The following is a 14,196-nucleotide window of genomic DNA, read 5'->3' as shown; positions in this document are numbered from 1 at the left end:
AGAAAGAAAGAAAGAAAGAAAGAAAGAAAGAAAGAAAGAAAGAAAGAAAGAAAGAAAGAAAGAAAGAAAGAAAGAAAGAAAGAAAGAAGAATTAGTACAGCTACTCAGCTTGAAAGATGAACTTGAGGACTATGGACAACCAAACAAAAACAAGAAAGCAGAAATATGAATTCCTGTCATTGTAAGCTGTCTACGAAGCAATCAGGGACAGGGGACTTGGCTTGTTTATCATAAACAAGTGCTGGGATTAAAGGCGTAGTGGCGCACGCCTGGCTGTCTTCCTCTTTTCATTCCCCACATTATTTATAGGTTTTTTTCAATAGTTCCTTTGCTAGATTACATGTCTCCTTTAAGGTTAAGGTGTCACAATGAACTATTCCAGTTAACTATTTTAAAGGAAAACCCTATCACTTAAATTGATGTCAAAAATTATGCAAATCACTTGCAGGGGTATAGCTCAGAAAAGCACATGGAAGACCCTGGGTTCAACCAATTACCTGCCATGATTTCAAACAAAACAATTTATATGAACTCTAGCATTTAAGCTCAATTTACATACACAACAGGGTTGCATTAGTCTGGATTTTTTTTTAAGAGTTATTTATTTATTATATGTAAGTACATCTTAGCTGCCTTCAGACACTCCAGAAGAGGGACTCGGATTTCATTACAGATGGTTGTGAGCCACCATGTGGTTGCTGGGATTTAAACTCAGGACCTTCAGAAGAGCAGGCAGTGCTCTTCACCGCTGAATCTGTCCCTCCAGTCCTAGTTTGGATTCTTAAGATCCAAAGACTTGATCTCTAACAACAGACTTCTTTTGAATCCAGGTACCAAGTAAGCAACATTCAGCCTGGTCCTTCCTATGTGTGGAGCAGAGAACCATGGCTGCCCATCAAAGTATGGTACAAACAGGATACTGGCTTTCTTTTCCTATAAAGTGCCAGGCTAGACATATCTTAGGTTTGTGGCTTACAGTGCCATACTCTTGCACACTTGAATGTTTATTGATGTAAGTGCACTACAGGTATATGTCTGGTGCCCAAATTCAAGAGGGCACTGTATCTGGTTATGGATGATTATGAATTAAGCCAATGGGTGCTGGGTCCTCCCAAGTGAAGTACTCTTAATTACTGAGCCATCTCTCCAGCCTGTCACACTGTAAAAAGGAAACGAAAAAACTTTACAAATGTAAGAAGGTATATGCAGTTGGATGTGACATGCAGACTGTATTAGCCAGTCCTGGTCAGAAATTTAGTTATAAGAGCAACAGGGGAGCTACATAGCTCAGCAATTAGGAGTGCTTGCTGATCTCTTAGGGCTGAGTTCAGTTCACAGTACCCACATCTGGTGGTTCACAACTGCCTATAACTTGAGATCCACAGACCCTAACACCCTCTTCTGGCCTCCTGAGGGCACCTGCACATACATGTACATGAATACAGCCATACAAACATATACATGAAAACACTATCTTTAAAAAAAAAAAAAAAAAAAAGGCTTTTTTGAGGGTTGCCTCAAGCTTGCAATCCTCCTGCTTCAGTATGGTAGCTCTGTGATTCCATGTTACATTTGGCTCTAAAAAGTTGTTACATTTTGTGTCTTCTAGTTCAGTCTTGAAACCTCAGAGTATGGCACACATTTAGTAAGTATTTGAAAAGTGGATAAAAGTGTTCAAGTACTGCAAACGATAAAGGAAAATAACATAAAACTTCCCCGGGCACATGTACAGTCAGCCAACGTGGCTGTCTTGTCCACTTTGAGATTCCAGCTAAGAGTCTTATCAGCAAATGAGACCCTGTATAAAAGAGCTGACTGTGGGCCTCAGAAACTTAATCCAAAGAAAGTTTTAGAAGAGGCAGAAATGCCCTTTCAAAGCACAGGGGGAAAATTAACATTGAAACTTTTTTAAACAAAAATAAACACACACGTTAGAACAAAATGTTTTATTATTAAAATAAAAACCTTTGTATAAAAGTATTACAGAACAAAAAGCTGTATTTACACTGAACAATTCAAGTTCCAACTGAGCATCACAGACAGAGTACAGAGTAGGCACAGCTGACAGGCTACACAGGTGACGGACTCAGTCACTTAGTCACCAGGACTGAATGACCCACCGGTAGGGAAAGGGGAGGGAAAGTGGTTCAAAGCCACCCATCTCTAAAAGGCCACTTCCCATCATTCCAAAAGTGTTTAGAAGCCCTGGACACAACCCCAGGGTTACTTCTTAAGGAAACTGCCAGGATCTAAAGTGACATTATGAAGGTTAAGTTTCTGAAGCAGAACACCAAGATTTCAAATCAACCCGTTGCAGAGCTATCATCTTTATCTTCCCAGAATGCCTTTTCTATGGCAATTTAAGTAATTATGGTACCACGTTACCACAAACCTTTGGGTGACTGGGTAAGCCAGAGGACAGCAGCAATGGTGTCAGCTGTGACAAGGTGTACACTGAGCACCGCACCCAAGAGCTGTATTTCTCCAGAAAGCCATCCAATGTGGCCATATTCCAGTTTACAACAACTACCTAATTTGTCCTCATGGTTTCCAGCCCTTTGTGCCTTGGCCTTTCCATTTAAAACATCAGCCAATACAAACACTAGACACTAAACCGTGTGTGTTGATTCTGTGTAAACAAGTTAAAGGGCTCTTCTCTACAATTCATCACAACCGTTGCTTCACAATACCACTGTACCCCAAAGTGCTTGGGTATGTCCTGATCAAACAAATTCTCAAGCTGCCACTTGAAGATAGCTCAGAATCTAAGCGGTGGCATAAGACCAGGGAGGCTACAAGGTGGGGCCGGGGTGAGCTCTGAGACACTACATATCGCTGAAACATAAGGAGTAGCATGCCTTCCATGATGCATCAGAAACAAATGTGAGCTACGAGATCAACGCGACCGATGGCCAAGATTCTTACTCAGGTTTCCATCAACGACAATGTCAAGAACAAGAAGGCCTTCAGAGGCCGAAGGCGGGCAGAGAAAAAAGTGTGAGCTACGAGATCAACGCGACCGATGGCCGAGATTCTTACTCAGGTCTCCATCAACAACAATGTCAAGAACAAGAGGGCCTTCAGAGGCCGAAGGCAGGCAGATAATCTTCAGGCTCTATGCTTGCATTTCAAATTCCTGCTTCAGACTGTGAAAGACAAAGGGGAAGACGTCAAAACAGTTTTCAACCATTAATTCTCTTTGGAAAGTCATATTCTCTTCTTTAAAAAATGTCATTATGGAGCCCTAACATATATTGTCAGGGCACATCTTAGGCACACAGACTGAGCTTTACATACACTCCCCACCCCAAGAAAGATGCATTTCCACTAACATTTCCCTGCCCCAGGCTCAGACTTCTATATCTTTATCAAGGCACATAGATGAATGGCAGACTCAGATGTGAAAGAGGAAGAAAAAGGCCATTACCTTTTCAAGTAAGCATGAACATTCCCAAAGCCGTGATACTTTGCTAGATACACCAGGACTCCAGTGGCGCACCGCCCATCACGCTGGCGGCAGAAGCTGCAGTTGCAAATTCCTCGACAAGGTGGGCAGTGCCAGTTCTGAAGAATTGTGGGAAAGCACCCTGAGGCTACGACTCACGCTCCCTCCACCCATTTGTTTAAGGTTTTTAGTCATTAAAGAACTTAGTATCAATCCATTTAACCCGTGATTAAAAAAAAAAAAAAATCATAAAATAGTTTTTGGTCCAGTATGAGAGCATTTGCATAGCATATGTAAGGCCCTTGGCGTTGGTTTGAACCCTAGCAAGACACACACACACACACACACACACACACACACACACACACACACACCATAAAATCAGTTCAAGAAAGTTACACAACCATCACCAAGGGAAAAGGAATCAGCTTCTCTGGGCAGCAGCCCCAAGCTCTCTGCAGTTATTATTTCATGCAGCATCACACTGTCGTCTCCTGACACCAAGAGCCCCTCCCCAAATACAGCAGCCACCTACCGGATCCAGCAGAGCATCCTTGACCTCCTCGCCATAGCGGTTTCGAAGGCAGGGACCACAGAACTGGCCCCGGATGCCCCAGCAGTCTGGGTTTCGGCAGTTGGTTTTGGTGTCAGTGGTTTTCTGGCGACACTGATGACAGGTAGAACCCTAAAAGGAGGACCGGGTGAGAGAAGGAGCAAGCGCTGCCTTTGTAGAGGAAAACAGAGCTCCCACACTGGTCAAAAAGGCCACACCTAGGTATGTGAGGATGCAAAGCACCTCAGGCAAGGCTTCCCAGCCCATTGGTGGTGCAACGGTGTCGTCAAAACTATCTGTGCTCAGTGCCAGAATACTCGCCAAAACCCACTCAAGATCCTGAGTCTGATTCTCAGCGTGGGAAAAAGAAATCCCACCCAAACCCATTTGTCATCTTTGGCTCTCACTACAGTCTCAGCGACTATCAATACGTTCACCCTAACAGTACACAGTCAATAACGTTCACGTCTCAGCGACTATCAACACATTCACCCTAACAGTACACAGTGAATCCCAGTTGACTGAATCAACTTCTACATTAAAACAAAAAACGTATAACCCTACTGTAGACCTCCTATACAGATAATTCGATCCCAGACATGCTGTAAGACTCTTTCTCTTTTATGAAAAAGAAAAGTGCAGTTAAGAGTGCCCAGACCGAGCCGGGCGTGGTGGCACACGCCTTTAATCCCAGCACTTGGGAGGTAGAGGCAGGCGGATTTCTGAGTTCGAGGCCAGCCTGGTCTACAAAGTGAGTTCCAGGACAGCCAGGGCTACACAGAGAAACCCTGTCTCAAAAAAAAAAGACTGCCCAGACCATAACTCCAGGCAGCACCCTCCAAGCAGATACTATCTGCCCTCTGCAGGGCATTTTGGTTTCTAGATGTAACCTCAGGGCACTTACCAGAGATCGGTTGTAAATCTTCTCTCTCGAGTTGCTGCAGATGTTCCTAATCTCTTCCTCTGTGACTTCTTCTACTGGTCGGATGATATGCGGAAGGGTCATGGATCCAGGGCGCCGACTTCTGGGCATATCATCGTCCTGAGTAAGAATCGTGAACTGAGTTCCTTTCCGGCTCTCAGCATCCCCAAATCTCGAGATGCTTCATTTCGTGTTTCAAAGAAAAGTCAATCTGGGAAATCTTTCTTGCTTATGGAGAGAGGGAGCAGGCCCTAAGTTTACTGTAAGAATAACTAGCCAAAAGTATAAACAGAATTCCTACAATATTGAATCTGACTCTTGCCCACTAACAAAGCTAAGTGTGTTTGTGTAGCACTGATGACTTGGAATGGTCTGAGACTGTGTTGCTGATGCCAAGCTTCCTGGAGATGGACATCACCCATCAGTGAGACTCACGTTCATGTAGCTGTCCATGGACTTCCTCTGTCTCACCAGCATGTACTTATCCTCTTCTTCCTCCTCTTCCTCCTCCTCTTCCGTGGGCAGGGCACCCAAGGAGCCCAGGATCCGGGACCTTGACCTGGTGAGAGGTCGAGTTCTCCGTTCTGGGTTCCTTCTGGAAGCCACACCTGGGAATGTGCGTCTTCTCGGTGACTTTGACTGGCAAACGAAACACACAAGATAGATCCACTTACTCCGTAACCGAAAGAGCCAGCACTCTAGAGAACCTGCATCACCCCTAAGTAGTTTAGTATAAGAGGACCATTTTCTTGGCCTTTTTCATTATGTGTGGAAAACAAACCCCAATGCCATATAGCCACCGCAACTTTTATTAATTCTTCTATTTAATTTTTCTACCATTTACTCTTTTACTCCAGATACTGAATATGTAACACCCAAGCTCCTGATCCAAAAACCTTTCTTGTAACATCTCTACACTACTGGAACACATATGCTATCTCCATATAAGCAAAGAATGCCCGGTTTCTTCTCCCCATTTCTCACTGTCTTCCAGCCTGCCTCCCTAGGGAGAAGCAGGGAAACACTGGCTTTACTTTTCTGCTATAGACAACACAACAAACCACCCATCCTCAGTCACACCAGCTTTGACCCTTGGGATTCAATCAAATAATTATTAAAATTAGTAAGTCATTATTAAGATATGACTCGACAAAGAGATTGTATATACTTCCTTTCCCCTTAATCTGTTCTTAAAAATACCAACTTTGTATCTAGCACGTGAGGGGCAAAACGTGCTACTTGAGGGAACAGAGAGAGATAAGTCATCTATTTTGTTTGCTGCTAATGGGAAACAGACAGATGATCAAAAGGAGCATGGCCGTAGGAGAGCAGAGCCAACGTGTCCCAAGTGCAGGGAGCATCGAGAGCTCCAAGGACCCATTTCTAGCCCCCATATAAAAACAAGATCGTACACTCTCAGAGATCTGCTCTGGCCTTGTCCACAACAGGATAGAGAGAAGCACTTACATTTCTGGTTCTGTGGCCTGGGAGGGAATGTCTTCCAGAGAACAAGCCAGGGAAGCTTTCTAATTCTGACATGAGTTTTGCAAGCTAAAAAGGGGAAGAGAGTAGACAGAAATTAGAACTGGCAACAACGGGCAATTTGTAGAAAGGACGCTAGCCTATCCCTCAACTTTCCGCTTAATAAGTTGACATAGTCACGGTTCACATTTCCCTACTAGGCTTATCCTAACTCTTAACAGGATGTAAAGAACAGATGGGGCTGGAGGGCTGGCTCAGCTGTAAAAGGCACTTGTTGCCCTTGCAGAGGACCCGGGTTCGGTGCCCAGCACCCACACGGGATCTCACAACCATCCCTAACTCCAGTTCCAGGGGATACAAAATGGCCTCCAAGAGCAGCTGCACAGTCTCGGCCCCTACTCCACATAAATCACTATCAATCTTTGAAACAAACACATCGTCAAATCTCACAGCTTACAAACAGTTCTCAGGAGAGAGAAGAAATGAACTGCTTAAAGGAAAGCAGGGAAGGGTTTGGACCGTTCAAATACCTACCATTGCTTTGTTCTGCTTTATATTCAAGGCCCTCTTCTCCAGAAAGTTCATGCCATCTTCTGCTTCAGAGTCAGAATGGGAATCATTTGCAGAGCTCTCAGAGGGCTTGGGGGGTGCTGCTTTTTTGTTAGCAGCCCTCGGGGTATTTCGTGGTGGGAACTTCACTGCTGCCCTGAGAGGCCCGGAGTGGCGGCACTGACTTCGGGTCCTGCAGCCTTCCCTGTTGAACTGCAGTCTCTAGTTAACCAGAGAGAGGGAGTTATTAAAACCCGCCGAGTGGCAGACAAGTGGCACCACAAAATCCTTTTGGAATAAAGGACATGAGCAAAATTAGTCTTAACCAGTCAGCAAGGATGGTGGGTAACAAAATCAAGTCTTGCAAATGAATACTCTGTTACTGGTGTAAGACAATGTCTGAGCCACCCTTACTGTCCTGAGACCTACATATCTAAATAATTTTTTAATAAACTCTTGTCCCCTTCTCATTTCCTTAAAAATAATCCCTATAAGTTCATCCATAAACATGGTTTAAATGCCTATGATGGTATGAAATAATAGCCTAAACTATCAACTTCCAATTCAGTTTTAACTGTGATTAAAATACACATAAAACTGCCAATGTCTCTGGCAAACACCTGTCTGTCTCTGAACCTGACTAGTCTGGGGACCACTCAAATGAACGTTATAGAAGTCAAGACCTAGTGAGACATCACTTCATACCAACTAGTATAGCCAAACCTGTAAGCTTGCTCAAAAGCTAAACCGTTTCTATGTATCCCAGCCATGTACTCTAGGTATAGATCCAAGAATATATGTCCACATAAAAGCTTTGGCCATGTATGTACAGGACAGCTGCTCTCATTCTTGCATGTATGCATGTGTGAGTGTACACATGGAGGCCTGAGCTTAAGATCAGGAAGCATCCTTAACATTACTAATTGAGACAGGGTCTCTCAATCAAACCCAGAGCTCACTGATATATCACATCTTACTACTCAGCTTGCTCTAGGGATCCTAGCTCTGCCTTCTGAGAAGCTGGAATTACAGACAGGTTATTGTGTTCACTAGGCATTTACATAGGTTTCTTAAGTTCTTGTACTTGCAGGGCAAGCTGAGTCATCTCCCTAGCACCTCCAAAAAACTGAGTGGGCTGAGGACTTAGTTCAACAGAAGAGTCCATGTTTAGCACATCTAAGACCCTGGGTTTGATCCCTAGCACCAACAAGTAAGGATCCCATGGATAGCTCTTAGTACTTCACTTACATTTAGTATTCATAGATGGAGATCACGAATCAAAACTTTTATAGATTCTTAGCTCTTTTAATCAACTGGCATTTTATTCAGCACAGGTAATACCTACAAAGAGCTAAGAGCCTGCCTAGAGTAGTCAAGCCACAGACAACGGGTCACACCCAGACCTGTAGACGGGCCCCAGCTCACAAATGCCAATCAACTCCTATTTGGACCAAAGTCTCTTATTAGAGAAAACACGTGTAGGTATAGATGGTGATAAGATAGTTCTAGAGCCAGAGCTGGGTGTGGTGGCACGCGCCTTTAATCCCAGCACTCGGGAGGTAGAGGCAGGTGGATTTCTGAGTTCGAGGCCAGCCTGGTCTACAAGTGAGTTCCAGGACAGCCAGGGCTACACAGAGAAACCCTGTCTCAACCCCGCCCCCACCAAAAAAAAAAAAAAGATAGTTCTAGAGACAAGTGCTGTCACAGCAGGGTCAGTCAATTGGTGGCCTGTAGGGAATGTGGTCAGGGACAACAACGTAAATAACATGCAGTGGGTGATTTATAACAAGTGCACTTCTTTAGGAGAAAGTCTAAGCATGCTATGCTCAGGGAGTAAGACACAGGCACAGGCACAGCAGGTGACATAGCTGAGGGGAGGGCAGCATACCCAGGGAAGGCAGACACAGAAGCAACAAGGGCCCTACCTGCTATGAGCTACACGGTCCTAAGAGGTTCTGAAACTACAGGAACAACTAGAACCATGGGACCCAGCTTAGCCAGCTCCATGCTAGCACTGCACGTGTAAGCACCAACGGTAGCTAATCTTTAGGACATATGTGCTTCCTGTGATTAGGCCAGCTCTGCAGCTAATGGCAAGCTGGAGGCTAGCCAACTTTACTTAAGCCACTTCCCCAAACCTTAAAAAAAAAAAAAAAAAAAAATGCTTAAAGAGCTACGAGCAGAATACTGGTAAGAACATGGCTTTAAGACATGAAGAAAGTATTTACAATCAGGCCATCAAAATCTCCTAGATGCATGGAGAGTTATCAGCTCAAAAAGCCAATGTGTGCTGCCTCTCGGCGTACCTCCCTGCTCGTACCTCCCTGCTTGATGCTGGTGTGGTCCTCACACTCACCATTCCATCTTGTATCTCACTCTCTGAAAAACCGCAAAATGATTCATCGTCAGAGTCGGCATGAAAAATGTTGGCCAAGTCCTTAGTGGTATCTGGCCTTGGTTTCTGTAAAAATCCACAATGACTTAATACATCTTGCACCTCACCCTTTGAAAAGCTGCAGAAAGATTCATTATCAGAGTCCTTACTACAAAAACAAAAAACAAATAAACAACAACAACAAAAAAAACCACCAAAAACATGAAGCCAGTTCTTCACTGGTATCTGGCCTGAATTTAGGTTCCTGTAAAATAAATAAATAAATGTGCATGTGGATTTTTTTTCTTTTCTCAAGAACCAATTTTCCATAAACTGTGCAGAGAGCAAATCACATTTACAAGTGCACTCACTACAGGAGAATAGCTTTTGTTACAAAGAAAAATGGTTCAGAGGTTTACAAATGATTTCTGAGTTGTTATAGCAAGTCATCAGTCGCGTTAGGTTAGGCGACATTTCAAAAGGATACAATAAGCAGCTAATCTGCCTTCAACAATTACCACCTAGAGACACAGCAAAGAGCGAAGCGAAATGACAGTGCATGGTGCAGTTTCCTAACGGCTGTACAGAAATGCAGGCGAAAAAGCAAGCGGTTTTTAAATTGTGCACAAAGTGTTTGGGGGCATTTGGAGCATGGCAGACTAAATCCTGTTTATTCTCAGGCAGCACTTACTGTGTTTGCAAAATTATCAGAAGCAAAGCTGTCACAACTGTCATCGGAGGATGAGGATGTCTCCATGGAAATCAACTTCATGTATCTGACATTCTTTAAGTTCTTTACTTTGAGAGCCTTTTGCTGTGGAAAGAAATGGCAACACTATTGACCAGGGTGCTTCTGGCCATACAGGACTACTCAACACATCAGTTCTCAGTCTGGTAGGTTTACACAGCAGAGTACATAGATGGACATAAACTTTTTCAGATCTTACAGAGAAAAATGATTGGCAATTGTCACCAAAAAATATATAAAAATTAAAAAAAAAAAAACACAACTCAGGTTAAATTCTAAGACAGGATCTCTTCTGGAGGTCATTTTAATGGTACTTATCAACTTATCCAAAATCTGCAGTTACCTCTCTTCCCACCTTAAACTCGGGAGCATTTAGCATTACAGAACTTAGCATTACAGAACTCCACAGAGCTCCTAAAACCCAACCTCATTTTTTCTCATTGAACTGTACTTCTAAAAGGAGATTTCAAAAGTACAAAATGGAGGAGCAATTTTTCTCCTTCAGCCAAAAATCAAGCTAATGAGGTCTTTTTATGTAAGCCTTGGGCTCTGCACTGTGATGCTAATTTCCAAAACTACAAAAATCGGGCAGGTCCTGTGTTTTAAGATGGCAGTCATCCAAGCAGGAGCTGCTCCAAGGAGAGGGGTAGGGAGGGTTTGCACAGCCTTTACAAATCAAGTGTTATCAGCCCGAAAATACATAGTACAGGAAGCCAAGTCAGAGGGCAACTAACACTCCTAGGCCAGGTTGAGGACCGGATTCCACAGGAACTCCCTGACCACGGGCTCCATACAGCTTTCTTGTGGCCCCCGAAGACCACGGGCTCCGTACAGCTTCCTTGTGGCCCCCAAAGACTTGAGAATTTTAAGGCCAGTGGTAGAAACCAGCAGTAAGCATTTCTAGCAAATAAAGGTCAAGTTATTCGGAGATATGAGAAAGCTCCATTCGCTTTTCCTTACAGCCCTGTACTGTCCACTAGAGCATGTAACCAGGACAGCCTGTTTTGCCATTTCTTATGGACCCAAGTTGGGCCAGCCCCACCAGAGTGCCCACGGGTGTTAGGAACAGAAAATGCCTAGATATAGGGAAAGACTTCCTTCTGCACCTAACACTTTATACATTTCAGTCTCTCAGATACAATAAAATGATTTCCAAGATGATGGTGGCCCAGCCTCCACATTAAGTCCCTAAGTAGAAACCAATCAACCATTTGTGTATGCTTCTGATATCCTAATGGTAGCAATGTGTGGTATTCGAGAGAGCTACCAAATAAAAAGGTTGTATTTACAATAAATGTTCGAGGCAGTGGGTGGAGTGTTAGGAGTTAAAAGGGATCTCAAAAGTCTGCCCAGGTTTCTGGCAGAGGAAGTCCAAGGTGCCAAGGTGTGACACAATGCAAAGAACTACGAAACCCCCAAAACAGCACACAGTTCCTTAAATGACTTTAACTCTCTACTAATCAATTTAACTCCATGTCAGCCTCAGGGGAGGCATTCAATCAAAAGCCACCAGGAAAAGAGTTTAATCTTTAACAAGCCAGGACAGGCCAACAGTCAGTCATTCACCAGGCAAATATGTCTTCGATGGAAAAGACACCAAAAAAGGAGAGCCAAAAGTCGTGCCTGGGGTGAGCTTTCTTGGCAGACGTAACTCTTAATTCTATTTACGGCGAGTGTTCCTTGGCGGCAGATTTGGTAGTGATGTTTGCTTAATTTTTTGCAGCGACGTTACCATCACTTAAGAAAACTGAAGCGCGGAGAGGGGAAGTCGATTCCTCCAGTCAGGTGCCCAAATATGCACTAAGGCAAGCCAAACTCCAAGCCCGTTTCCCCACGCGCGGAGATCCGCTACGAAACCACGACCCCGCCTACTCACCCAGACCTCGCCACAAGGGCCCCCGAACCCGATTTTTATTTGAAGCACGTCACTGTCTTCCTTTCCGCCCATCCCCCCACTCTTCAACCCTCTCCAGGGCAGGACATAAGTTCTGGCTTCCGTTGGAGCAAAAAGAGTAACGTTCCAGCTCGCAGCTGCAGGTCGGGTAGAAAAGGGTGGGACGGATGGGGAGTGGGGGGGGGGGGACGCAGGGAAGCTCACTAAACGGTCGCGGCACACGACTTGCATCGCTGGACCCCAAAATTTGCGCCTGACCACAGCCTGGGACTAAAACAATACCTCCCCTCCACGTGCACAACCCAAGTTCTCAAGAAATGCTCACAAGGCCTTCTACGCTAAACCCGCAGATCCAGAGTGGTTAGAAAGGGCCCGCAGAGCAAAAGAGGATCGATCCCAGGGCCACTAGTGCACGCGTAGGTAACAACGCTCCCGCCGCAAGCGGGTCCTGCAGGGCCAGGTCCCAGAAGGTGGAAAGGCTGGGATATGACCGCCGGACACCATGGCCAGCGGCGAGTCCCAGGCCTCCGGCGCGCACGTGGAGCACGAGCGTCGGTGCCGCGGGTTCCCGGAGCGCTGGCAACTCCGTGCGCGCCGGCGAGCACATCACCTTGGCCCTGAGTTATCTTGGGTGCAAAGATTATAAGAAAATCGATCTGTGATTTCCCTCAACCTGGCGACAATCAGGAGCGCGTGGGACAAGTGAGCGGAGCTAACCCGCGGAGTCGGAGGGAAGTGGCCCGGACCCGCCCGTGTCTAGCACCCACCAACCCCGCCCCGGTGCACCCGGCCGGGCCTCACCCGCGCGCGGCGAGCCTCCATGCTGGCGGCGGGTAGCCAGGCACTCGGAACGGGGACAGTTCGTCGGAACACACCAGCACTCAGAGCCCGAGCCACCGGAGCTCCGGGACAGAGGCGGGGCGTGCACTCCGCCGCCGGAGGGGCGGGGCCACCGGCTTTCCCGCGCCGGGACGCAGGTCCTGCCAGCTAAGACGACCTCTCTAGCGGTTCCCGAAGCGTCCCAGCTCTGGAAAAAAAAGAGAAACGGTTCTCTTGGTTGTAATAACCTTGAGTGTCCTCGGAAACTGTTGATTGTTCTATGAAACAGTGGCGTCGTGGGAACTTGGTGCCACTGGCTTTTTATGAAGCTGCGCGGTCCTGGGAAGTGGCGCGAAAGTGGCTGCCGGAGTCCTGGGACTGGCCGTCTGATTTGCATACAAAACGGGGGGCTGTAAGGCTGGCAGAGACTACTTGCAGAGCCTCTCACTGCGTTCACACTTTCTCTGTAGTTTAATCTCTTAAAAATGGATAAATGTTAGGGAACAGAGCAGGGATACCACCCACAAATAGCTGAGAGCGTAGCACCTCTTATCTAGCAACCACATCACTATCTATATGAAGTCAATAGACGAGTTAAGTTCTGTTGCTTCTAGAAAGATTCGGGCGTGGGTTTAAAAATAGCCCTTCTGGTGAGTAAAACCTTATCTTTAGAGCTTTATCTTTCGGAGATAAAAGCTGCAGGCGATTACAATGTGGATTGTCCATCTTCAGGCAAAATTGGGAACTACCAGAGTTAGTTAGAAAGAAGACTGGTTTTTGTTTGTTTGTTTTTTATAGCCCTTCTCACTAAGACCGGCACAGCACAGGAATGAAACAAGGCTCACCTGTTTTTAAAGAGTAAAAACACTTACAGAAGAAAAACAACAACGGCCGAAAAACCTAGGACGCTTTAAAAAAAAAAAAAACTTTAATTATAATCATAGATTTAAAACATTTCTTAAAGTGCAAGCATTCCCCCTCATTTCAAAACTTTTAGTATTGATGTTGCCACAGTCCTTTCTTGTGAAGAGAGCATGCGCAGGACACACACACACACACACACACACACACACACACACCTCTCAAGATATTGACCATAAAGACATAAATAAGCCACGAAGACAATGGATTGGAAGGAGCTGCCCAGGGGTCACCCTCCCTCTGTGCTAGAGATAAAGAACTTCAGTCCCCAAAGTAGGCATCAAGAGAAGCAGCTATTAATTTGTTTGACTAAATTCCTGGTAGCAGTCAGGAGTTCAACACTTGTTGGGTGAATAAGTAAGTGGATGGCAACCTAAAATTGTCCTTAGTATAATGTTCTTGGGAATACGGTTTGTGCAAGTAGAACTGAACATGTGAGGTCACAGCATCCGGGCCACTTTGCCTGTGTAATGTTCTACACCGAGCAGC

At 45.3% G+C, this 14,196-nt stretch overlaps 1 protein-coding gene across 3 annotated transcripts; it reads right to left on the bottom strand.

Annotated features, from left to right (window-relative positions):
* Nucleotides 1–1,978: 1,978 nt before the first annotated feature.
* Nucleotides 1,979–12,853, bottom strand: Cdca7 (cell division cycle associated 7). Of its 3 annotated transcripts, none has more exons than XM_029536521.1 (10): nt 12,769–12,853; nt 10,017–10,139; nt 9,308–9,412; nt 6,937–7,173; nt 6,388–6,471; nt 5,356–5,559; nt 4,903–5,040; nt 3,981–4,130; nt 3,428–3,564; nt 1,979–3,146 (listed from the first exon to the last, which is right to left on the bottom strand). In XM_029536521.1, exons 1-10 carry the CDS (start codon nt 12,787–12,789, stop codon nt 3,116–3,118), a joined length of 1,230 nt encoding a protein of 409 aa, XP_029392381.1. In that variant the 5' UTR covers nt 12,790–12,853; the 3' UTR covers nt 1,979–3,115. The 3 variants fall into 3 exon arrangements, with proteins under 3 accessions (XP_029392381.1, XP_029392382.1, XP_029392383.1); XM_029536522.1 differs by lacking the exon at nt 12,769–12,853 and adding an exon at nt 12,293–12,363 and having other exon boundaries at nt 1,980–3,146; XM_029536523.1 differs by lacking the exon at nt 9,308–9,412 and having other exon boundaries at nt 1,980–3,146.
* Between the last annotated feature and the right edge of the window lie 1,343 nt (nt 12,854–14,196).

The sequence above is a fragment of the Mus pahari genome, chromosome 3 (assembly GCF_900095145.1).
Source record: "Mus pahari chromosome 3, PAHARI_EIJ_v1.1, whole genome shotgun sequence".
NCBI lineage: Eukaryota > Metazoa > Chordata > Mammalia > Rodentia > Muridae > Mus > Mus pahari.
The sequence above is the reverse complement of the archived record's forward strand: the minus strand, read 5'-3'. Positions and strand labels throughout refer to the sequence as shown.